Source organism: Mytilus galloprovincialis, chromosome 1, assembly GCF_965363235.1.
Source record: "Mytilus galloprovincialis chromosome 1, xbMytGall1.hap1.1, whole genome shotgun sequence".
Lineage (NCBI taxonomy): Eukaryota > Metazoa > Mollusca > Bivalvia > Mytilida > Mytilidae > Mytilus > Mytilus galloprovincialis.
In genome coordinates this window covers 90484847-90511046 of record NC_134838.1, presented here as the reverse complement: position 1 = coordinate 90511046, position 26200 = coordinate 90484847, and the positions used below count along the sequence as shown (strand labels likewise).

The 26200-nt window shown below is 31.5% G+C and overlaps 1 protein-coding gene across 1 annotated transcript in view; it reads right to left on the bottom strand.

Annotated features, from left to right (window-relative positions):
- Positions 1-8114: 8114 nt before the first annotated feature.
- LOC143062612 (uncharacterized) overlaps positions 8115-26200 on the bottom strand; it is a 31806-nt gene continuing 13720 nt past the window's right edge. Inside the window, exons 5-11 of the mRNA XM_076234315.1 lie at positions 23234-23620; positions 12791-12901; positions 12454-12564; positions 11920-12030; positions 11639-11749; positions 8472-8582; positions 8115-8236 (exon numbers count right to left, since the gene is read on the bottom strand). Of these exons, the coding sequence (XP_076090430.1) occupies positions 8115-8236; positions 8472-8582; positions 11639-11749; positions 11920-12030; positions 12454-12564; positions 12791-12901; positions 23234-23620 (1064 nt within the window). The remainder of the gene's footprint in view (positions 8237-8471; positions 8583-11638; positions 11750-11919; positions 12031-12453; positions 12565-12790; positions 12902-23233; positions 23621-26200) is intronic.

The following is a 26200-nucleotide window of genomic DNA, read 5'->3' as shown; positions in this document are numbered from 1 at the left end:
CTTTTTTAAATACTAAACTCCGAGTAAAATTCGAAACAGATAGTCTCTCATCAAATGGTAAATACAAAAGCTCAAACACACCAAACGAATGGTTTACAACTGTCATATTCCTGACTTGGAACAGACATTTTCTTATGTAGAAAATGGTGGACTAAACCTGGTTTTAGAGGTAGCTTAACCTCTCTTAGTGAGTTTGCTTTGGAATATTCAAACAAACATACAATAGTTAACAAGCACTTCTCCAGTTCTGTACTTTTATGTACTTTTTTCAAGTATCACAGATATTTACAAATTTCTAGTCGTTATAACTAAAAAATATACATACTTACATTAGAGAGTGATTTCGCATGAGTAAATTGAAAGAGAAAAACTAAATGTGTTTATACATTTGTCTATACTTATTGACTTATACTAGAAATAAAATCAGTACGGTTCTACACTTGTTTCATAAAAAGAATGTCTAATATAGGTACAAAAATCTTGTTTTAGGAAAAGATTAGTCATACATTGTTAAAAAAAATCCACAGACACTGACATTATCAAAGTTCTTGACGTTTTGATTGCTACCATATTTCTTACGTTTTTTTTTTACGTTTGAGTAGACATATGTTTCAACAACAAACTCAAATTCCTTCGGGAAACAACCGTGCTCATTTTCTTTCCAATCGAAGAGGGACGAAAGATACCAGAGGGACAATCAAACTCATATATCGAAAATAAACTGACTTTTAAAATGAAAAAGACAAACAGACAAACAATAGTACACATGACACAACATAGAACACTAAAGAATAAACAACACGAACCCCAACTATATAGTCGTTTTGCGCTGATGCACAGTAAAGCAAACATATATCAAACAATCTTCTTGTGGACTTTTTCTTTCATTCATATAAGGTAGAATTCATAAATTAACTTCGAGGAAAGAATGAAACGAAGCAAGAATTGTCCTTTAACTTCACGTTCCTCTATATAGAAAACGTCCATCAACTTTTAAAATAATTAAAAAAATTTAAAACAACACATTTAGTAATTTCTTGCGTCCAAAGCGCTTTCAGTCTGGATTTACCTTCATCAGGAACGCTCAAAACCAAATATTCAAAATCCGAAGATGTATAAGTACCGAAACCGTTGAAAAGCTATATATATATGTCAAAAATATCAAAGTTTTGTTGACTATGTTGAACATAAATATCCCATTGAACTTGAAATAAAGGCTTTTAAACTCATCATAGATAGCAGAATTGAAATTTTGTACGTCAAAGGCTAATCGGTGACGATAAAAAAAATGAATATTTAAAAGCCAAATAAAGTACTAAGTTGAAAAGTAATAGAGACCAAACATTGCCTTAAGTTTTTCAAAATACAGCTAAGGCAACACTCATACATGTACATCATAGGCTGACTTAAATATTGTTATGAATGATAAGGATAGGATCGAAACAAAACAAGTTTATTGCAAAACAGTTGACTTCATTGATCATGCTGACCGAATGAGACTTGTCAATGATTTTGTACGAGTGACACATATCTTTTCTTCATTTTTCGTGTTTTGGCATGACTTTTTCATTTTCACTTCGATTTATAAGTTTTGAATACTACTTAGGTATTCCGAGTATTGACCTATTGTTGTCGCCAACAAAACTTTAAATTTGTTATGTCTTTACGTGCAGATTTTACTTTGGGAAAAAACCCCGAGGAAAATAAAAATTGATCAAATAGGACACTTACCGAAATACCGAACCAAAGAACACTGGTGTCATTCGGTTTAACGAGAGAAATGATCGTGAAGGAATATCTAACGGCGGTCAAGTATTGAGAGACGATCGTGAAAGTTCTGGCTATGGTTCTGGTAACGGATCGTGAAAGACATAAAATCGAGAAGACATATGAAAGGTCAATAAATTTTCTAATTTAATTAATTACACAGACAAATTAACGACAAAATAAAACTGTCTGTCAAAATGATTCAATTTTATGATCAGTATGTGAGAATATCCAGTTTTAAAAGTACATAGTTATTACAAAACAACAAAAGGCAGATTGCTTCTCGACATTTCAGTGATATACAAAATGTAAACAAACATGATTTTTTTTCACAAGTTCGACTAGAAAAACTACTTTTATCCGAATAAGGGCATTCTATTTGAATTAATCAAATAGTTCTCATAGTTATTTTGTAAACATAATCTGAAACTTGGTAAATAAAGAACTATTTACACAAAAATTGATTTTTTGGATCGTGAAAGATCACGTACCGCATTTTTGAAGATCGTGAAAAGGATCGTGAAAGATCTGATGCTACGAAAACGTTCAAATTATTCTTCAATTATATCATAATTAATATTTGTTATTGGTATTGAGAAAAGCTAGATAGGTCAACATCCTCAATAGGTTTAAGCATTTCAAAGTATTGATATTTTCAGAAAATGATGATGGTTGTAGAATGAAGCTTTTTATTGTCATGTGAAGTACTCACTAATCACGAGTTAAAGGATACCCACATTTTGTATATTGTATCCTATAAACTACATGTCCGTCAGACAGGATTCAGCTGACCCCGAATTTGCCTCATTTCATGGATGAAGATTCATTGTTGTGGTCAAGTCCGTATCGCGGATTCGTTAAGCTTTAGGATAAGTAAAATCACAAAAATACTGAACTCCGAGGAAAATTCAAAAAGGATCACTGTCTGTTGTTATGATTGTAAGGTGTAGATTTTCGACTTCTGCAAGGTTTTAAATAACATCGAACTCATTATCATGCATCATTCGGCAATGTTTGTTTTATGTTGTTTAGTCTTTTAGATAAATACCTGTATGCTATAGCGCCAAGGTAATTCGTGTATGGTGTATATGTCTGTCTGCATGTTTCATATATGACCATGATGACGTCAATTGTATTTGATATATTGAATGATAGTAAGATGTCTATGTCTGGCTGTCGGTCAGGGTTCATATACTTTTGACCTTATGTTCCGAATTAATTGGCCAAGCATAACTTTTACATTTGTTAGTTTTTAAGGCACTGTAAGGATCAGAACACATTTATTTGGTGTACGGGATATTTGTAGAGATCTGTATGGCATCTAACCTTGAACTCTTTTTATGAACCATTGACAATCTTAAGCGCATTTGACACTTGAAGGAAAACCCTTGATATTATAGACGTTCAACAAATATACTGTAAGCCACCCGAGAGCATCCTGTCCTATACTCGGTAGTTTACTTTAATAACACTTAAATACAGTGTGTGACTCATGTAGCAACTCTACATTTGTATTAAACTTCCCAAATTACTTGTCAGGTATGGTCTTCGGAATGTTTAATATGTATGTATTGAGCAATCCCTTGTATTCGAGTGTTACTGAGCTAATTTTGTTCCTAACGGCTTTCCATAGTTTTTATGTTTGAACGAGAGTCCTCCAACATCTATTGTTTTCATCAGTGTAAATTCATGTGCTTTTTGTATGTGTCCAAGTTCAATAAAATAAAGTTATCTTTCCAATGTTAACAGTTTTTATTTCTTCACTGTTAAAAGTATGTAACATTATAACATCGTAAAACTATATAAATAAACAGTTGCGTTCAAGTGTACTGAATCATAAATCCTTAAATACATATTTGTGGTGTCCGACGTGGTGGGAGATAGCTTACTGTACAAAAGACGGCTAATTACATATCATTAAACTTCATTATGTTATCCTTATTCTCACCTAAAGGTTATTGTTGCTTTATTTGTTTTTCAAGGTTTGAACTTGCCGCCAGCAAAACTTTGGGCTATCTGCCATTGCTGAGTGCTCGCGCGTTTATATACTAAATTGTAATTGTCACGTGACATACTAATCCAATGGAAACTTGTCTTTTCCGGGAAGCCGGAACTATAAAAATTTCAGATAATGAAAAACATGATATACATATCATCTTAAGTTGTCCGAACATTGTCCTTATACATAAAATATCAAAACAAAGCTATAGCATCTGAAATATCGACAAAGAAGCTTGAAATAAACAATCGGACACCACTGCGCGCGCATTGATTTAGCAGACGATCTGCGTAATTACATAATACGTAAATAACATACAACATAGTTCATTTCAACCATCTAAATATTTACAATATATTTGTGTCCGGCAGGGTATACTTATTAAAAATCTTATCTGTGGTATTAAAAATACAATATTAGATCAAATGTCCAGGGGACGAATTGGTATTTAAAGATATCAAAACACATGTTTCGGTCCCCACAAAATGGCAGACGACAAAGTCTCCGTAAATAAACAATTCGATTGAAGTATTTTCCTATGTATATCAGGCATATTAGACATTTAAATATGAATATTTGGTTACAAGAAATGATCCTTAATACGGGAATTACATGATATATAGCATGTAGAAGGTAAGCCATGAGTAATTACATACATTCCCTGCCGTAACACTTGTACAACAAAAAATGTAAACAAATGAAAAATTCATTTCACTTCCAGTGTTTTACACATTAAAAATTTGTTATCCTTGATAATTGTCAACATCATCTTGAACCTATATACAAACATGAACTAGAAATTCATATCATAGCTGATGAAATGCTTCCCCCCTTTATATTTAGTAAAAAAATGAAACTTTGGCCTGTGAAATCCATACATAAAAATAGTAAATTAATGCCATATCTTTGATTAAAAAAATGTTTTACTTGCTCGTGCGAGCCAAGTTACTATGCGTAAGAACACAACCGTTATGTTTAAAAGAATAATATTTCCTTTTTCTGAATTTATAATATCATAACAAGTACTTCCAATGCCTTACAATACTATCATATGAAAAGAAAACGAGACATTACAGCATTTGCGATCTGGTATTCTATAGTCTGTAGTATATAGTTAAATCAATCCACATCTGCGTTGTGTAAAAAGAACTTAAGAAAGTATGTTGGTTATCATTCAATCTCAAATTACTCATGAAAGATGCTGTTTTGCTGTAATTTTTTGTTTGATGGATATCATTTTGGTTTAAACGTTGCATATCCATATTATTGGCTAAATAGTGTCGGTCTTTCTGAATTGCACTAGACCGATTCTCAGAGCTGAATCTTCCACACTTATTTAGACATGTTTTTAGCTGTTGTTTTAATAAAATTTCGAGGTAAAGTGTGGAATTAAAAAAACCAATAGCTTTAATGTTCATCCTTATCAAAAAAGTTACAGGCTTCAAGCAGTTGCAGGTTTATCAAATGGTAAAATAAATACTGATTTCTGTTTATTAGTATTATGTCTGGTCACGCATTATCTTTCACGATAAAAATAATGCGTTGCCTGATCTTTCACGATCAAGTTTGATGGAAATTCAACAAATTCAAAGTTTTCATATACAAGTTAATGCTTATAAGGAAAGAACATACTTTAATTTTACTGTACAATCAGATACACCAAAGATTAAATTTCAAATATATCATGATAAACTGAAATATGACCATTATAGGTACAAAAAGCGTGTTATTTGAAATTAATTTCTTAGACATGCATTGCGCCTTTTGTGTTTTTTCATAAAGTACTGCAAATTTTCTTTATCTTATTTCACAGTTATGTTGAGGAAGTTAAACCATTTTGACAGACATATTTTTTTGTTCGGATTTGTTCCGCGTTTTAAAAATTTAACGATTTTTTTCAAAGATTCTGAACTAGAATTTACATTAAAAGTCTTTCACGATCCGTTACCAGAACTTTCACGATCGTCTCTCAATACTTGACCGCAGTTAGATATTCTTTCACGACCATTTCTCTCGTTAAACCGAATGACACCCGTGAAGGAGACAGCACGAAGGATACTTCTTATTTTGAAATGCACACAGAAGCAACACCATTAGGCAGAAGTTAGGACTTCGGCATATATTCTATGTTTAGTTTCTGGTAAATCGAAATTGAAAAGATTCAAAAATTATTTAAAAAGCCGATTTAGTTTTGAATTATTCGTTGCAATTAATACATTATTGTATAACCACATTTGAGGCATGTTAATTTTAAAAGTAGTTTAAACCAATTTTAACTTATTGGCAACTAGCCGATTGTGAATTTGTGCCATTACTGTAATTCATTTGATTTTGATAGAGAATTATGTTTAACGTACCATCTTTGCTAGCCAAGGATTACGATCAAATACCCTCCTCACTCTTTCTAGCGAATACGATAAAGTATGAAAATGTCATATCAAACTGTATCATAAATTTTAAGGATTAAAAACTATCAAATATATTGATCCACATAAATTGAACTGAATGAAATTCATTAAGAAAAATGTAAATATGACTTCTAGAAATAATGAAATTAACTTACCTGCAAATATTGTAACAGCTTCAAAGCGTATGTGAAATAGAATGAAATTCAAAACAGTGTGGCTGTGGCCATTGATTGACACATTAAATTCATTCATTGACTGGGACAATTTAGGTGAACGTTTGTATGTAACGACCACTGCTCACTATGTACTTTTTAAAGACACTTAAACTATGGGGTCGCCAAAGGTTCTCAACACCTTAATAAAGTAATTCGAAAAACTAATCAGAAATAACACGATGTTTTGATTTATATCAATTATATAAATCAAAACATAAAGGTTATTCCTGATTAATTTTTTGACTTATTTTATAATTAATAGCGCTAAGAAACCTTTGGTGACCCCATAGTTTAAATGTCTATCGTAGGTACGTCGTGAACAGTGGTCGTTACAGACAAACGTTCATGTAAATTGTCCCAGTCAATGGATGAATTTAATGTGTCAATCAATGGCCACAGCCACACTGTTTTGAATTTCATTCTAAGTCATTTAAGCATGCAGTAAATAAAATACAAGTACATGTTCTTAGGGTATATATTTCCAGCTTGCGGTAAATTATAACTACATATTAGGTGAAGCTTTCGTGCAGTGCCGTGTGTTTGTGTGCAATAACATTTTTTGATATTGTATAGGGCCTTGTTTTTTTTATATATTGTACTACCGTGTATTTGATATTGAGCAGTGACGCAGTGACGTGCATTTGATATTGTACAATGCCGTGTATTTGATATTGAGCAGTGACTAGCATTTTATATTGTACAATGCCGTGTTTTATATTGTGCAGTGCCATGTATTTGAACTGTCGTTAGTCTCAGTCAAACGTCATTATGAATATGATGAAACAACAATGGAAATGAATGAACTTATATGATGACCAATAAAACATTTTAGATATACATATTAGAACAATAGCGTCCTTACAACATTGACATATAAGAACAATGGTGACACATGTCTTCAACGGCATTATCAAAATTGGATAGTGTGAGATAAAAAGGATCACATGAATAACAATATAAACGTTTCAACAAAACAAATATGGGGACAGATTCAATCAAACCATTGTATGAAAATATACCGGTACTTACCATTTTCGTAATTTGTTGAATATAACGATACTATACTTGTTTGCATTATTTTAAGAGTCGTTGATGAATGAGTGTTTTTGCTGAAAGTTGTTTGAGCTGCAGAGGAAAGTTGGCTTGCCATAGTATTTACTGCTCGAGTTGTAGTTACAGTCAAAGATGTTTTTGTTGAGGTTGGCGTTGTCTGTACAGCTTTTAAAAAGACATATTACAACATGAATTCCCCTGTGAATATTTTTTTTGGAATCCTTTATCATAAAAATGATGCAAATATGGTTAAACAAATATGTAAAAGAAGATTTTATTAATCATCTTGTTTTGTTTTTAGAGATTAACAATGCGACGACGTTGGTAAATAATTCTTTGTGAAGAGCCATAAACAATACCTTTCTCAAAGTCTCCTGTGTATCCTTTTGAGCAAGTACACATCTATATCCATTTGTTTGGTCCAGACATATCCCATGGTCACACGGAGATGAACCGCATGCGAGAAAAAAAATCGTGTATAGGAAAATAAATCGGTACAAACAAAATCAGAGTTGCTTTAACTTATATGTTTTTTTTATACTTAATATTTTCTAATTTTTGTCTTGGTTTGTTTAGTTTGAAGCAAAATGTTTAAATTTCTGCGATTAAAAATTTTGGAAATATCATACGTTCGTTTTACGACTAACTTTCTATTTAAAAATATTATAAGCATCACACTTTGTAAAAAGACAGACAAAATACCTGTCTGACAGTTGAACAAGTACAGCTATATCCATTTATTTGGTTCTGACATATCCCATGGTCACACGGATTAAAACCACACTCGTCAATATCTCTATTAGCAGACAATTTGGTTCAACGTTTTAAAAAATAAGCCCGTAATCATCGCTATTTTTTATTTCATCTAGCTAGACAATAATTGAAGCCCATTTAGGTCAGTATTCATACAACCTTTTATTTTACCCTCAGTTGAAGATGTCCGTGCTAAGCATGTCCAGAAAAAGGGAATTAAGGATAAACAGTTGTAATTATTGTTGGCACCTTAACTTTTTAAGCTATACCAATTACCTGTTTCACAGTTGTCTCCCGTGTATCCTTTCGTACAAGTACACCTATATCCATTTATTTGGTCCTGACATATCCCATGGTCACACGGATTAGAACTGCACTCATCAATATCTGTAAAAATTATTTTGGGCTTTTATATAATTATTGAAATGTTTACAGAACTTCAGAGTTGGTATAACTTATTAAATAACTAAGACTTCATAACTATGGAAATGTCTGTCAAAACATTTTCTTTAGGCTTATGCAATTTTACGTCTAAATAAACAGCAGATTTGATTTAATTCCAAGTGGCATTAAAGCGAATAGAGATGACCAAAACACAATATCATTGTGTATATCATCTACAAAGTAATGTTTTAAAATGTGGAACGAAAGGTACCAGACTAGTTGTATGTCTTGCAGATGCTCACCAATGGGATGGAATCAAAGTTAGATATTGACACAAAACATGAGTCCCATTTTCACCAAAGTTAAATCATTAAAGGGAAGAAACTCACAGTTTGGCATTTCATTCGAGTCTACAAATAAGAGATTTTAAGTCGTCTCTGCACATATATATTGGAATATACTAGGAGGTACCAAATTAAATTTCAATAGCTCTTAAAACATCTTTATTCTGCTACCCAAACCTTGTAGACGTACGAATTATGTATGACAGTCTGTTAATCTTAAGTGATGGTTGACAGCTTTTTCATCCAAGTTTATAAATGATTCAAAAACAAGTTTCCATTCTGTTTTAATATGAAGATATATCACTAATTACTACTAGAACACACCCTCGGATCCGTGACTGATTTTAGTGTTTAATTATGTATAACTCAATTTTATTTTGAGCCTAGATTTTTAGTATTGGTATTGTCTTCTGATAAAGTCATGCTGTTTATAAGATGCACGTTTTTCTCTGATTTCAATTTTTTTCTGTTTGAACCTGGTAATAGTAATCAGAGATATATATGTCTCTGTATAATTAATTGGAAAACATAAGAGCCTGGAAATGTGTAATTTTAATCAACATCATTGTCATATATTAGTTATACATAAATTTGAATACTTTTATTTGCGTGTTTACGTCATGCCGGCTAACAAACTGGAATCTGTACCTACGACTCATTTTAGGTCTGGAATTTTAGTATTCTTATTGTCATATTATAAAGTCTTGTTGATTTAAATACTACAATAGGAAACAGTGTGACAATGGTTGAATTAAGTAGTGTCAAGCTTATGTGTGGTTATGAACTGTAAATTTAGAAAATCCCCAAAACACTGTTTGGTGATGCGTCTGACAGATGCGGAACGCAAAGATTAGGTAATAGGTAACAGGTGATATTTATTATTAATATTGGTATGACGAAGGACGTGCATAACGTCAAATTATTCACATTAAAATTTTTCAGTCTCTAAGAAAACTTATTAGGTTTTCGCTGCGTTTTTTTGCTAAATGTGTGCAATTTAGATATCATGTGCAATTTGTGTACTGTGATGTTATATTAACATTAATGGTCTTGTGTATTTTAACAACTGTTCGAACGTCGTAGATTTGTCGAAATAAAGTACCTTACAATGTTAATATGTAAATCTTTGCACAAAAAAACCGTCAGCTATTGTACAATTTATGTGACCATTTCACACCCATTTACGATTTTTGTGAACGTTTAACACCTTATTACGATTTATGTGTTTGATTATCGAAACATAATCAACCTTACACTTGTACTATTTCCAACAAGTTAAAAACGAACAGTTAATTTGTCACGAAATTGTACATAAATAAACCATTTTACAGCTATAAATTTTAGACGAACATATACAGACCTTTCGTCATTTTTTTTGGATTAATTATAACGACATCGACATTTTTAATTAAACATTCAAACAAGTGCATTCTTTAAATCTAATATCGAATATATTTTTGAAGTGATAAAAAGTCAAAAAATGTACATTCTGATCTTTTGTATTCTCTGTCTTTGATCAATCTTTTTTGAGTTGATTAAGAAAGAAAAGTTAGGTCAATATTATCAAAAGGGATACCTATTAAGATTTTCATGTCTGTTCAATTTATTGTCCTAATATATTTATTGATGTCTTTGTCTAACAAATCATATTGTAGTGTTTTAATTGTTTTTATAAAATCAAATCCTCTAAATTTTTGGAATATTGGGTCCTCGATGCTCCTAGTGTCGAACTGTATTTGGCTTTTTGACCTTTTATCCGTGCGTCACGAATGAATCTTTTATAGACGCTACGTGTTGAATTTATGTCACTCAGTGTGGTCCCCTACATTGCACCCAATATATATTTTTTGTTATCGCTTTAAAAAGTGTGGACTTCATCTCAATCACTAATAATGAAGAATTTGAGGCGTATTTCCCTTTGATCTGAAATTCTAGTTTTTGTAAAAAAAAGTCATCAAAAGAGACACCATCTATGATGACCTAATCCCTGCTATTTTTACCATTATGGAGAATAACAGACCTGCAACAAACCTTGAATACATCAAGGCAACAGTAGTATACCGATGTTCCAATCCAATAGTTCAGTTAGAAGATCAAAAAAAAAAAAAATCAGGTTACACACACACACAATGATGAAATCAAATGAATCAAAACATTTGGAAGGGCAAATAAATAACGAAGTTGAAAAGCTTTAAAAACAAAAATTTCTAATGTCAATGTGACTAAAACTATATATGGCATGGGTAGAGAGATCTTGAAATAATTCTAACATCTCATTAATAATTAATTTACAGAAACTGATGTACTTTTATTTAATACCAGCACAGTAGCGCTAACTACTATATACAGCTCTTCGTTTAATGGCATACCACGGCTTTTTCACTTCAAATGTCCCGGCCTTATCAATAATGACACGGAATTTTCAACTTTGAGTTGATTTTTTTCCTTCAATATAATGATCCTACCATTCCTTTGTAAAAAAAATACAAATGGTCATATCATTGACATTGTTTGATACTAGCCGTTTGACACAATTAGTAAATTTGTTCACTGCGATCACTAAAAACTTCATTTTTTGCTTCGAAGCTGATATTTTACAAAACCAATATGCAGAAATCTGCATTTTATATATTAAGTCGTTTAGCTGGAAATAAAAATTGACACATATAACTTAGATGAAGGTCTAATTAAAATTCTAGAAGAGCAATAACTTACCGTGCTGACAGTCAGTGCCCGTGTATCCAGGATTACATGTGCAGTAATATCCATTGATACTATCCTGGCAAGTACCCTGGTGACAAGGAGATGAACTGCATTCATTTATATCTAAAACGTGAAATGTTATATATTTTTAACCTGATTTAGACATCAATGATCTTTGTATTTGTTCAACGTTATTTTTATTTCAATGATAGAAAATTATCGTAGTTTGATTATAAAAGAAAGAACTTCCTTTATTGTATAAGTTCTTCAATTCTACGAAATCAATTACTTACCGAGATCACAGTCAGTGCCCGTGTATCCAGGATTACATGTGCAGGAATAGCCATTAATATTATCCTGGCAAGTACCCTGGTGACAAGGAGATGAACTGCATTCATTTATATCTAAAACGTGAAATGTTATATATTTCTAACTTGATTTAGATATCTATAACCTTTGTATTTGTTAAATGTTATTTTCATTTCATTTATAGAAAATTAAGGCAGTTTTGTTGTAAAAGAAAGAATTTCCTTTATTGTATGAGTTGGCAACTCGGAGACAACTGTTCTTCAATTTGTTGTGTGTTTTGCTTAAACAGAAATGAGTATGAGAATGGAAATTGAACTCCTGTAAGCAACTATAGAAGATATCGGAAAGAATGAAGCTTTCTATATATCCTTACAATTAACGTCTGGAGGATGTTATTTATCAGTACCAATATCCAGAAATCCGTACTTGTTGAAGTATGTAGTTTAGTTGTAAATTGATGTTGACATATATAACTTAGATAAAGGTCAATATGAAATTCTACGCCAGCAATTACTTACCGAGCTCACAGTCAGTGCCCGTGTATCCAGGATTACATATGCAGGAATACCCATTAATATTATCCTGGCAAGTACCTTGGTGACAAGGAGATGAACTGCATTCATTTATATCTAAAACGTGAAATGATGTATATTTCTCACTTGATTTAGACATGTATGCTCTATATATTTAAAACATATTTTAAATTTTAACTTAATCATAAGTTCTTCAATAGTTGATAAGCGTCAATATATCACGCTTTAAATCCTCTCAATGAATTGAAAATTTTGAGGTTTAAGTAATTCTTATATAATGATTTTTTTATATACTTTTCCAAAGTAAAATACCATATCTTACCAATTTCACAATTTAATCCAGTAAATCCGGCAAAACAAGTGCACGTATAACCATTCACCTGATCTTTACAGGAACCGTGTTTACATGGAGTAGACATGCATTCATCCAAGTCTGTAAATAGTAAAGATTCCCTAAATTCTGCATAAATGCAAATTGTATTCTAATTTATGTAAATATAAAAACACTGACATCTAATATTAAAAATATATAGATTTAATATTGTCAGTACGGCAAAAATACCTGCAATATGGGGATTGAATAATAATGGTTGTTTTCTTAACGTGCTGTTGTAAAATGTAAGACATATAAAGAACAAGAACGAATTATGGTAATTAGTTATCAAAGGTACCAGGATTATAATTTAGTATGCCAGACGCGCGTTTCGTCTACATAAGACTCATCAGTGACGCTCATATCAAAATATCTATAAAGCCGAACAAGTACAAAGTTGAAGAGCATTGAGGATCCAAAATTCCAAAAAGTTGTGCCAAATACGGCTAAGGTAATCTATGCCTGGGATAAGAAAATCCTTAGTTTTTCGTAAAATTCAATGTTTTGTAAACAGGAAATTTACAAAAAAGACCACATTATTGATATTCATGTCAACACCGAAATGTTGACTACTGGGCTGGTGATACCTTCGGGGACGAAACGTCCACCAGCAATGGCATCGACCCAGTGGTGTAAATAGTTATCAAAGGTACCAGGATTATAATTTAGTACGCCAGACAGGAATGTATTTATACTAAGAATGACCGGGATTTACTAAAATAGTTCCTTGCAATAATTCTTTAACTTTTAGATAGCGTGAACTATCCGTCATCTGATTTAAAGTCAACTTTCGACCGTACTTGGCTGCGTATGTGTATATCCCTCATATCATGTACTCTTCTCTCTTTTGTTTTTGGTTCTACATAAATAAAACGATGTGATATGAGTTCCAATGAGACATGCAAGAAGCAATGTATAAAAAGTTAACAGAAACATGTCAAAGTACCTCTTTAACCCGTAGCCTCGGCTCAAACCAAACAGCAAACTATAAAGGAAAAATATGAACCACACCACCAAACGACAACCACTGACCAACAGGTTTCTGTCATCAGTTCACTGCTAAGGACTTCAATTTAAAGACTTCGTGAATAGTCAGTGAAAAAACATTATTTAATGGGTATCGAAGGGATAGTTTATCAATTTTTTCAGGAAGACTGGAATGTTTTTCATATATTGTGTGATTTTTTTGAAAACCGGTTCAGTAGTCTTATGCTTAATGACAGTTTGTTTTATTCGTGTTATATGTGTGCAGTCAATTAAATAATAGCTAAAAAATATCTAGCAGTGAGCATGTCTAAAAAAAATCGACCATAATACGAATACACACGAAATCCAAACAGATTATTAAGTTGAACGAGATTACTCGCATAATTCTGTGCATGCTTATAATAATACACTCCTAATGCTATGTTAATTAAAATGACACTTTCCTTCAATTTCACATTTTCCTTCTACTTTATAACATTTTTTTACTTTTATTTATTCTATCGATTATCACCTCTGTCTTTTATTATCAGTTCCATGTTTTCTTTCTACAGCACGATTTAGATTTAAGGTATCTCCAAATCTTATGATAAATTTGCATTTTTGTTGGTATTTTATCATAATGTAGAATAGAGTCAAGCCAAAATGGAATTAGCATTACTAAGTGTCTCATACTCAGAGGGCTAGTATTGACCCCGTCGAAACCTTATTTTGGTAGATCTGATTATAAATGCCAATAATGTATGTCTACATTCAAGTATATGAAATTGAAATGAGCTGATTGTAGTACAAAAATAAAATCATTTTTGTATTGTTAAGTCTTAAGAAAAAGTTAGATATCATCTGTTAAACAAAAACTAAAAAAAATATTTTCAATTGCAAACAACTTACTAGTTGAAGCCATTACCTTAATAAAAAAACAAATGTTTCTAGAATTTAAAAAAAATGCAAGTAAACTTATTATGAAACCAGGGTTGAAATTTTGCACCTACGCCAGACGCGCGTTTCGTCTACAAACGACTCATCAGTTACGCTCGAATAAAAAAGTAAACAAAAACCTAATAAAGTACGAAGTATCTTAAAGATTTGGTAAAGGAATATATCGATACCCGACTAAATGTATTTCAGCTGTATCGTATATTTTCTATATTTAATTTAGCATAGTTGGTCAAGGTTGCATTTCTGTAAATATCGATAATGCAATTTCCAATAGCAACTCCTTTTACGGCTTAAACTGTACCAATTAACTATGAAGCTTTGAAAAATATTATATCCTAGAATCGAAAGTTCATATGCACTACTTTTATTTCAAAAGTCAAAATATAGGGCTGTGCAGCATATTTTTAACGTGTATATGCCCTGAATTTCTAAGAGTTTAAACTAACACTGAATTTCTTAACTACCCATACCTTGGCAGTAAGATAACCACAGATTTCAATATAAACAATAAGCATATGTATATTAACTGGTAACATTCCCAAGTTATGTCTCTATGATATGCAATATAGAGACATAGAGATTTACTGGGAACCAGTACGTAAACAAAATTAATCATATATCCATTTTTTTGGTCCTGACATATCCCATGGTCACACGGAGATGAAACACACTCATCAATACCTTTAAATGAGAGAAAAACCCAAGTAATGAATGCACTAATGTATAGGAAAATAAATAAGTGCAAATAAAATCGGAGTGTAACAAATGTTTTTATACTTCATATAATATGGTTTATTTAGTTTGAAGCATGTTTTGTGAACATATTGGTGATTTGTTCGTTTTCAAAGCAGGATTAAAGCATATATAAACGATGAAATCAGATGTATAAAAGACAATATTACTGTTTTGTATCACTATTTTGTTTTAGTATCTGTAAGAATTATATAATTATTCTTATTCTTATTTTGAATAGTTGGTAGAAGATACATTTATATATAAGCACTAATAGTGTATACTTTGTCACTTGGCTGCCACTAGTCTATTTAATTTATAGGTAAGCTTTTTGTAAAAGCTATTTTTTTTATGTAATTATTGACGTTTACGTCGCTAAATATATTTGCCGTATTTGCCGTCCGTCTTTATGACGTTATGCTTTCCTATGATTGTTATTTCAATTTGTTTATGGCAGTTTATTATTTGGATTTTATTTGGACACACAAGATGATTTTTATAAGAGAGCATAATCGGTAAGCATATATTTAATCCGACTTTTTCATTCATTTCTTTAGCAAGAATTGAAACAATGTTCCGTAAATGAAATATATTGATTTAATCATTTGTGCATTCTTTGTACTTTTATCAGAAAACATGTTTCTTAATATTTTATTATATGATTGAGAAGTAATTGATGCACTGTATATTATTTTTATGATTAACGGAATTTAGTTTCACTGTTATTTATGATTTATAATTTATGTATTTGCAGAGAATCGTATCGTATACAACGTAATTAAAGAACTGATCTGATACGCATACTTGACTTTGTTTTTGATTTACTGTGTGGTCCAAACAGTATCTATTATAGTTTTTCATGGTATGTTTGATATTTTCAAGGGGACTGTATATATGTATTGAGATACACCAAGGACTAACTGGTTAACAATTAATCGTATTCTGTATTTTTATTTTCTGCAAAACCACATACTGGTAGACGGTTCTCTTTTGACAGTCTGTTTCTTTTGATTCGTTTATACTTCATAAATTTCACCAACAGTGCAAAACGTCGCAGACTTGTCAAAATAAAACACCTTACAATGTTTATATGTAAAATGAAGCACAAAACCGTCAGATTACATTACAATTTATGTGCATACAACTGACCTTTAGGCAACCATTACATATTTATGGATTTGAATATCGGAAAATATGAAACCTTACAATTACTTACCAAACAAGTTAATCACTTACAGTGACTTTGTAACAAACCTACTGTATAGTTTAAAGCTATAGTTTTGAGACCTTTTATACATTCATTTTGACTTAATGAACACAATGAATACTTAAAATATGCTTCTAATCACAAACTAGTATATTTAATTCCCTGTTTTACTGCGTAATACCTCGGGTTAAACATTTAGGATTCCCTCCACCTCTTATTGCAAAGAACATTGACGGTACATTAAGCAAAAATTAATGATTCAATATGAAGAAATTTTCAATAGCAATTGAATAGAGCAATTCGTAGTGTCTCAATAGGGTAACCGTTAGCGATAAATGTACCATAAATTTATCATTCTTGAAATAAATCAACATGCATTATTTGCATTTCAAAATTAAATAAAATAAAACAATGAGAGGAGACTAAATGAATTTGGCATGTCCGAAGCTCAAACCACAAAATTTGAATGTCAAGGATGTGAAAATATCATGTTATTTTCATCTCTCAGTTGCCGTATATCCATTTAGCTGACTTTAATGCAACCCCTTCGGTGCTTGAACACATTTACGTCTTAATCTATGATGGTTGCCAATAATTGTCCATGTTGTGTCCTCTAGATCTAAAATGAGAATTAGATGGAAGATTTATGAACCACCTAACTTTGATGACCAGTCTCAAGGAATATTCAAACGTCCTGAACTTTCCTTAAGAAACTCATCTGAAAATTTCAGGGCAGATAGATCTTGACCTGATAAACAATTTAACCCCCTGTCAGATTTGCTCTAAATGCTTTGGTTTTTGAGTTATAAGCCAAAAACTGCATTTGACCCCTATATTCTATTTCTAGCAATTGCGACCATGTTTGTTGATAGATCAAAACTTCGGATACAATTTATAAACTATATACCCTAAGGAACATTCAGTTAAATTTTGGAAGTATTTGGCCTAGTAGTTTCAGAGGAGAAGATTCTTGAAATAGTTTACGACGACAGACGACGACAGACGACGGACGACGACGGACGCCAAGTGATGGCATAAGCTCACTTGGAAAAACACGAAATCATACATTTGAAAACACGAAATCTTCTTACCAATTTGACAGTTCTTTTCAGTAAAACCTGAACTACAGGTGCATACATAACCATTCCCGTGATCTTGACAGGAACCATGTTGGCATGGCGAAGATACACATTCATCCATATTTGGAAAATCAGGACTCAACTTTATTAAGTTTGTTAGTTTCTAAAAAGTGCAAGAAGTGATCTTGAACACTGTTATAGTGGGGCGAAAGATACAAGAGGGACAGTCAAACACATATATCGAAAATAAACTGACAACGTCATGGCAAAAAAATAAAAGACAAAAAGACAAATAACAGTACACAGGACACAACATAGAAAACTAAAGATGATTCGTCTAAACAATTTGCCCATTATGATATTGGTAATATTTATTATGATTTAGTGAACTAGGAACTACCAACTGTGATCTTTGAATTTCCAACTGTAATATTGAAAATATCAGCAATAACCTTGGAATTATCAATTTTTAAGTAGGAAATTTCAACTTTAATCTTCCGTCCTTATTAGTTTAAGACCCATTTTCCCGACTTTCTCTGAATGAGAACATCGTGAATTTTGATTATTTACCAGATGTGTAATAACATTAGCAACACGACGGATCAAACATGATTGTGGAGAAGGATCTTCTTATCATTCCGGAGCACCTGAGATCACCCCCAGTTTTGAGTTGGTTTACTATGTTGTGTTTTGTGTACTATTATTTGTCTCTTTTGCCTTTTTTATTTTTTAGCCATGGAGTTGTCAGTTTATTTTCGATCTAAGAGTTTGACTGTCCGTCTGGTATCTTTTGCCCCTTTTAAGGCTCACTACTCTCTCACCTAGACCAAACAGTGCGATTCAGTTTGATGTGCTTTACTTTGATATTGATTGCTATTATAAACATCGATGCACCTTTTGCCCCTTTTAAGGCTCACTACTCTCTCACCTAGACCAAACAGTGCGATTCAGTTTGATGTGCTTTACTTTGATATTGATTGCTATTATAAACATCGATGCACATCCGCCTTTTCAGCATATAGAATAATAAATATAGAATAACCATACATTGTCTCGAAATATCAATGTTATTTGTTCAAGGCTTAGAAACAGGTAGAAAGCGAGGCTGTACCGAGCGTGTCTACCTGTTTCGAGCCGAGTACAAATAACATTGATATTTCGAGACAATGCATGGTCCTTTATCACCCCCTTCCCTTTTATCGCACCCTTTATCACATCCCAACTAATTTTTTTGTCATTTTTACATAAACTCCGTTTTAATTTATGCAAGCTTCTTCAGAAATATTTTTCCTCAAAATTTGTCCAAATGAATGGTCAATCGGGCGTGACGCAATTTATTGAATGACGTCATTGTATGGCATGTGACGTCACAAACGTCGAGATTTTATATTTCTGACAAACGAAATGCACCTATAAAAAAAACTCAATGAAATACCATACAAAACACACAAAAAATACAATAAACAAAATATTTTTAAAACAACAGCACGCAACTTGTAAGTTAGCCCAGGTGCTTCGGATGAGTAATTTTGCAGTTCTTTAAAAGCTTTAAAAACAAGACAAAAGTAGAACTGAAGGTAACCCAGGTGCACGGGATCAGCAAGCATATATTTCAACTCTCCTGTTGAAATATATGATAAAGCGTATAAAACATGGCAAAATCCGTATCACATGCCGTATCTCCCTCGACCAATATCATCCCTCGGGCCTAAAGGCCCTCTGGCTGATATTGGTATATCGGGAAGATACGGCGTATGATACGGATTTTGCCGTGTATTATTCTCTATGTACTGCATACATTATTAAAAATTGATATTGAAATTTGAACATTAGCAATGGGGTCGGGGTTGACGTCATTAAAACTAGTGTCATATATATGTATATTATTTTGCAAAACTATGACCCATACTTTTGGCATATCGACGTTTACCCATTATTACGAAGTTATTCCCCTTTTCATTGAATATATAAGGCTGCGTGAAGATATACAAGACTTTAGAGTAAAATGTCAGTCATTTTCAAGACTAAAGTAAATAATTCCATGATTTAAGTTGGAATTTCCAAGTTTATTGTTGATAATTCCAAGATTAAAGTTGAAATTCCAAGACTTAAGTTGATAATTCCAAGATTAAAGTTGACAATTTCATGATTAAAGTGGAACATTTGAAAAAAAAGAATGGCCCTAATACACTTCCGTATCATAAGGTTAACGGTGCATTATCCTTTAAAAAAAGAAGAAAAACTGTTCATACTTGGTTTTTTAAAGTGGCAGTTTGTTGATTGCTTTTACAGGAAAAAAATGTCAATATAGATATATGTTCTGTTATGTGTTTTGTGTACTGCTTACCAATTCATCACTTTTTATTTTGTTTTTGCCATTACTTTCTCAGTTTCTTTTTTTTACTTTTTTATCTATCTTTTGTTGTTTTCGTCTCTCGTTTACCTTATGTGTTCGGTGTTGATGGATTATATTCATGAAATCAGTACTATTTAACATAATCAGCAGTGACCATATTCCTAATAAAGGAACTGGTGATCAACCAATCAAACTGTCAAGTAAATATAATAATAAGAAAAAGTGGTATAATTGTTAATGAGAACAGCTGTCAACAAAAGTGAAGAAGAAATGAACAATTGCGTATGGCCTTCAACAATAAGCTTGCTTTTTGATCTATTCATTAAAGGTTTTGAATAAAATAGTTATAAGAATGAACGCATACAAAAATTGGATAAAGGCAGAAGTATGACATGTGAAACTATTTGTTTACTTGATTTACAGAAGAAAAATTCTTTTAGTTTAATTCTAGTGAAAACTAAACATCAGATATAATCTTGACACTTTTTGACGTCTTACCCAAAAGGAAATTTGTATATTTGTAAAATACATCTTATTTTTTGGAAAACCTTGGTTCATATCTAAATATAAAAAAAATGATTTGAATATTCCTCGGATTTCAGTATGTTTGTGATTTTCCTTTTTATTTGGCAATTTTAGCTGTTTTGTACAAATACAAGAGGTTGGAAACCGTAGTGTAAAAAAGTAAGCCAAATTTATAATCTTTGATTCATATCTTATAATACGTATGAAATATTGTGTAATTGTCTAAATACAAAGGACTTAATTTGGCAATTTAAGCTGTTTTGTACGAATGCAAGTATTTTGAAGCCCTAATGCAAATATGTAAGACAAAATTTTTAAATACAAATACTGATAAATGCTGATAAATATAAGTCTTACGAATATATGAAGTATACTATTTGGCAGATTTTTCATTAAAACAAATCATTGAATTAACAATGCAAATGGCGAGTGAAATTGTCACATTTTTTGTTGGTAGCAAATGAACTGCGCTAATATATCATCTTCAAACTGTTAAGCACCATGTTCTGTGTTACAAATGTAGATTACACCGATAAGAAAAGTGTCACAAAACTACCGAAATTTGTATTTTGAAATAGCCGAGTTAGCCTATTTATTTAACTCCACTTAAGATCTTGATATGCAAAGAACTTCCTAATATATAATAATCCCTTGATTTTACTAACTACCAATATTTGACAACACGGACGCAAATTATGAAAAAAAATTAGTAGGTAAATTCATTTTTCATTTATCCTTAACAGCCAAAACTGTATACCCTTTCATTTTTAGTCAGAAATATATGTATACTGAAAGTTCAACTGACAAAGTGCTGTAATCAAAAACCTTTACCTAAAAAAAATTTTTTTTTATAACAAACGTTCTGAAAATTAATTTCAATATAACAGACATTTGAAATTTACTTTTTTTTATATGATGTTCCAATTCCCCCTCTCCGCTTTCCAAAAACAAAATTATCAAAAAAATGCGGGTAATAATAGCCAGTTGAGAAATAATGCTTCACAAAGATTTAATTTCTTTTAGTTTGAAGACAAAATCTATGACTTTTTATATAGCTAGAACAAGCAATTGATTGAAACCTATTTGATTTACTTAGGATTGTATTCATCAGGGCAAAATTAAACTCTATCGAAAAATAAATAAAGGCAACAGTAGTATACCGCTGTTCAAAAATCGATAGAAAAAAATAAATCCGGGCTACAAACTAAAACTGAGGGAAACGCATCAAATATAAGAGGAGAACAACGACACAACATTAACACGCAACAAACACAGAAACGAACTAAACATGCTCGTAAGCAATGTGTTAATTTTTATAAAGCTTTCAGTTCTTTAGTTCAATTAAGAGGATATTTTTGCATTCATCTGTACTAGTCCATATTTTCAGTTAATTAAAGGTTTCATAACGAGTGAGACTTCGATATCACTGGATATCTACTCGACCTTTTTAATTTCAATATAGTCATAAAAGAGTACTCTGCAAGTTTAGTACTACTTTTTAATTTAAATAACGAGAGTTGATTTCAAGCAATAACACATTCTCAATAGTTGAACAACTTATTATTCTTTAATCAACGTTTTCTCACAGTCGTCCATGTTATGACCTGATTCAAAATGAGAAATGAGCAGACAATTTGTTGACCATGTCGATTCAATGACCGTTGCAAGGAGATACCTTTACAGTCTAACATTAGCTGAATTTGGCAAAATCTTTCGGAATTGGGATCATCAATACTCTTCATCTTCGTGTTTCATTTTGCCTTTTTACCTTTTATAATGCGAGGGTCAATGATGAATCTTAAGTAGACTAAACCGGCGTCTGACGTACACAATTTTAATTCTACTATCTAGTATGCGTTTTTATGAAACATCACTGAAGACTTAAGTTCATATATCTGTCTTTGTACAAGTCCATATCTAAGAAAAACAAAATCTTCTTACCATATTCACAGTTATTTCCAGTAAATCCGGCATTACAGGTGCATGTATAGCTATTTACGTAATCTCGGCAGAAACCATGTTTGCAAGGCGAGGACATGCATTCGTCCAATTCTGAAAAATCAGGATTCAACCTTTATAACATTTGTAAATGCATGATAAAAGTGCTCAGAGTGTCTATCTTTAATCTTTTAAATGATTCTCTTTCTTGTATTTTTCTGCATTTAAATTGCAAACAGTTTGTGCACGTATATTGACTGATTGACATTTGCATGGCGGATTGCTGCATATATGTAGGAAAAGCTACTATGTCGAAGCATCATGTCTCGTTTCCTTATCAGTTCATTCGATTTACTCAGTGTTTGCTTGTTATCTGGATTTGTATCATTTTGATCGCCGTAACTCCAGGCTTGGTCATTGTAATGGCAATTTAAAAGTGGTCTGATAAAATTGATACATCTCCTTCATCACACAAAGCTTCTTTTACATATGCTTCATTTACATACTGAAATATTTCAGATATATCATTAGGTATTTATTCACCGAAGAAGATGCAAAATACTTAAAATAAGCATATATTAACGTAAATACGATACAAAGCGTTACAACAATGTATAAATACATTTTTTTACCTGTTTGACAGCATTGACCACCGTATCCCTGTTGACAGTGGCATATTTTCTTACTGTCGTAGGTACCATGGTCGCATCTTTGTGCACAAGGCCTTTCCTCTATTATATCTTTTAATGTCTTATTACACATTTTAAGACAATCATTTTTACTTAAGGCTGTTTGCTTGGTTTGTTGACAACACATTAACGTTTCTCTTTTTCTTACTCCATTACAAGGAAGCGAGCATTTTGTCCAAATTAAATGCATCCCAAGATCGCAGAAATTAACTCCTGATCCACATTCATTCACACACCAAATATAAGGAACGAAGAGGACAACAAATAACAAATAAAACATTTCAACACTCTGAAGCTTATGTCGTTTGTAAGAATTTTCAAGATTAAAATCTGTTCATAAAGTCAATCAAAAATTGAAATTTGTGACTTTCTATGTAAATCTAACTATATAAGTACTGAAATTATGGAATCAAATGATAGATTTTTTTTATCTTATCCAAAGTATCAAACACGTGGTTTTTAATCTTAGCCTCCATTTGTTAGTCAAGTGAACCTTCAATTTCTGGTGGTACACACAGGTAAATTAACCAGGATATGCCGTTGTGGTGTCTTGAAATTATCAAATCATTATTTAATTTTTTAAAGGTCCTGATAAGGGCGCAGAAAAATAACAACACAATAACACAATAAAGTAATAACCTTGCGCTCAACGTGTTGTTGCTTTGTTTTAAATACATATCTAAACAATGTCGATGTACAATGGATTATTTATGTCTAAACAGATGAAGTTTGAAAAGAGAGCATGATTAAACATGTAATGTTTCACACGGTATTTGAACTAATGAAAATGTTGCGTATCGAACTCAAAATAGCTTAATACAAGGAAATGAGTTTAAATTATAATTTTTCAAATATATTTTCAGTTTCCTAATGAATTTCATGAACGAACTCGAATATTGACTTCGTCTTTAACAACATTGTTGGATTTATTGATATTAAACTTAAATAAAAAGAATAGTTACAAAAGAACGAACTAACTCAAAGAAAATTTTAAAACGGGAAGTTCCTTATCAAATAGCAAAATCAATATCGCTAAGACATTAAAGGAATGCACAACAACTGTCTTATTCCTCACTTGTTACAGACATTTTCTTTTGTAGAAAATGGTGGATTAAACCTGTTCAACTAAATTGCTGGTGTAATTGTGTTTATGCATTACTATATGAAATAGCTGAGCTGTAATTGCATTTATGTATTACAAGTAGAAACAACTTCAAAACGATAATCAGAATCATTAGTCTTTCTAGAATATATTGCGGAGGGTTTATAACTGTGTCAGCAGTTTTGTTCAATTTAAAAATTAGATTTACTAATTCTCTTTAAAAAGTACAATAAGCGTACTTCAAACTCAACAAGGTGATGTATGCTAATTATGTAATAGTAAAACATTCGAAAAATAGACACCAATAATGATCACGGCTGTAGTTATAAACAAGAGAAAATTAGTTTATAGGCCTACCAGAACCAACCGATCAACCGGGTAAGCAAGATCTGTAGAAAACTCTCGATCGACACAAATAAATTAATTAATTGTTTGTTCCCAGCACTACCTTTCCCTTCGCTAAAATGTTTCTGTGTTAGGTTTGTATGTAAAGACTTTGAGAAAAATCATAAGGTGTTTTTATCCTTTATATATATATATATATATATATATATATATATATATATATATATATATATATATATATATATATATATATATATATATATATATATATATATATATATATATATATATATATATATATATATATGTATGTGTATTACAAGAAATTCATCATTACTAACAACCTATACTAGAACATTTTATGATAACGGTTCTCGAAATGCAAATTAACTATCGAAAGAAATATCTTTGTGGCTACTCAGTTGATATTGCCTGTAAGAGTGATAGATCAAACCAAATCAAATCCGTTTTATATTTGTGTAAATGGACCGAGCATGGGAAGACTTTTATGCACTTTTTAAATTCTGTTTCAAAAGAAGTTATTATAACATATTTAATATTAAACAATAATTCCGTTTGGGTAAATGCAATGTTGCAGTTTTATAAAGGGTTTACATACTTGTTAAAAAAATACTACTGGTAAATTTATCAAAAAGAGCAAAGATAACCATTCAATCTAAAATGTATTTATACACTAGAGAGAAAGATGGAACAAAAATAGACAACGTCACAAGTTACCAAGATGAACCATGTATCAGACATGAGGACTTATATATAACGAAAATGTACAAATGGAAACATATGTGAGAATAACCATGCTAAGATTTAATATTAGCAGACATGTTATAAATAAAGAAGAAGACTAGTTCGATCAACATAAAAGAAAAACGACAGACTCACAGTTTACAAGAGACTACACATAATATATATATATTGAACCAAATTCACCCAAAAAAACCTGGGGTATTAATCAGGTACTTAAGAATAGTAGTGACACCTGTTTATCTTTACTTTTTAGAAGGATATGGTACATATGATAATGTGCGTTAAACCTATCTGAGGTAAAAAAAAATGTAGTTGTCAGAAAGCCACAATTCTAATAAATAAGGTAGACAAACAATATCATTAAATATAGACTAACTTATCCTGGTCATAGTAAGTTCCTGTGTATCCAGGATCACATGTAGAGGAATATCGATTGACATGGTCTGAGCAAGTGTCATATAGACATGGGGATGAACTACATTCATTTATATCTATATAGTTAAACAGCATGTTTTATTCATTACTTAGATTCAAGAGACTGTTTATCTATATACGTGCTATATAATTGTTCTGTTTTCAGTTCAAGTTGTTTTCAAGTGTGCTGATTGTCTGAAACGATCATGCTACTCGACTACGTGTGTACGACGAATATACGACTGGTCGCTGCCTGTTTTATCTTAATAACTGACAAAAAAACT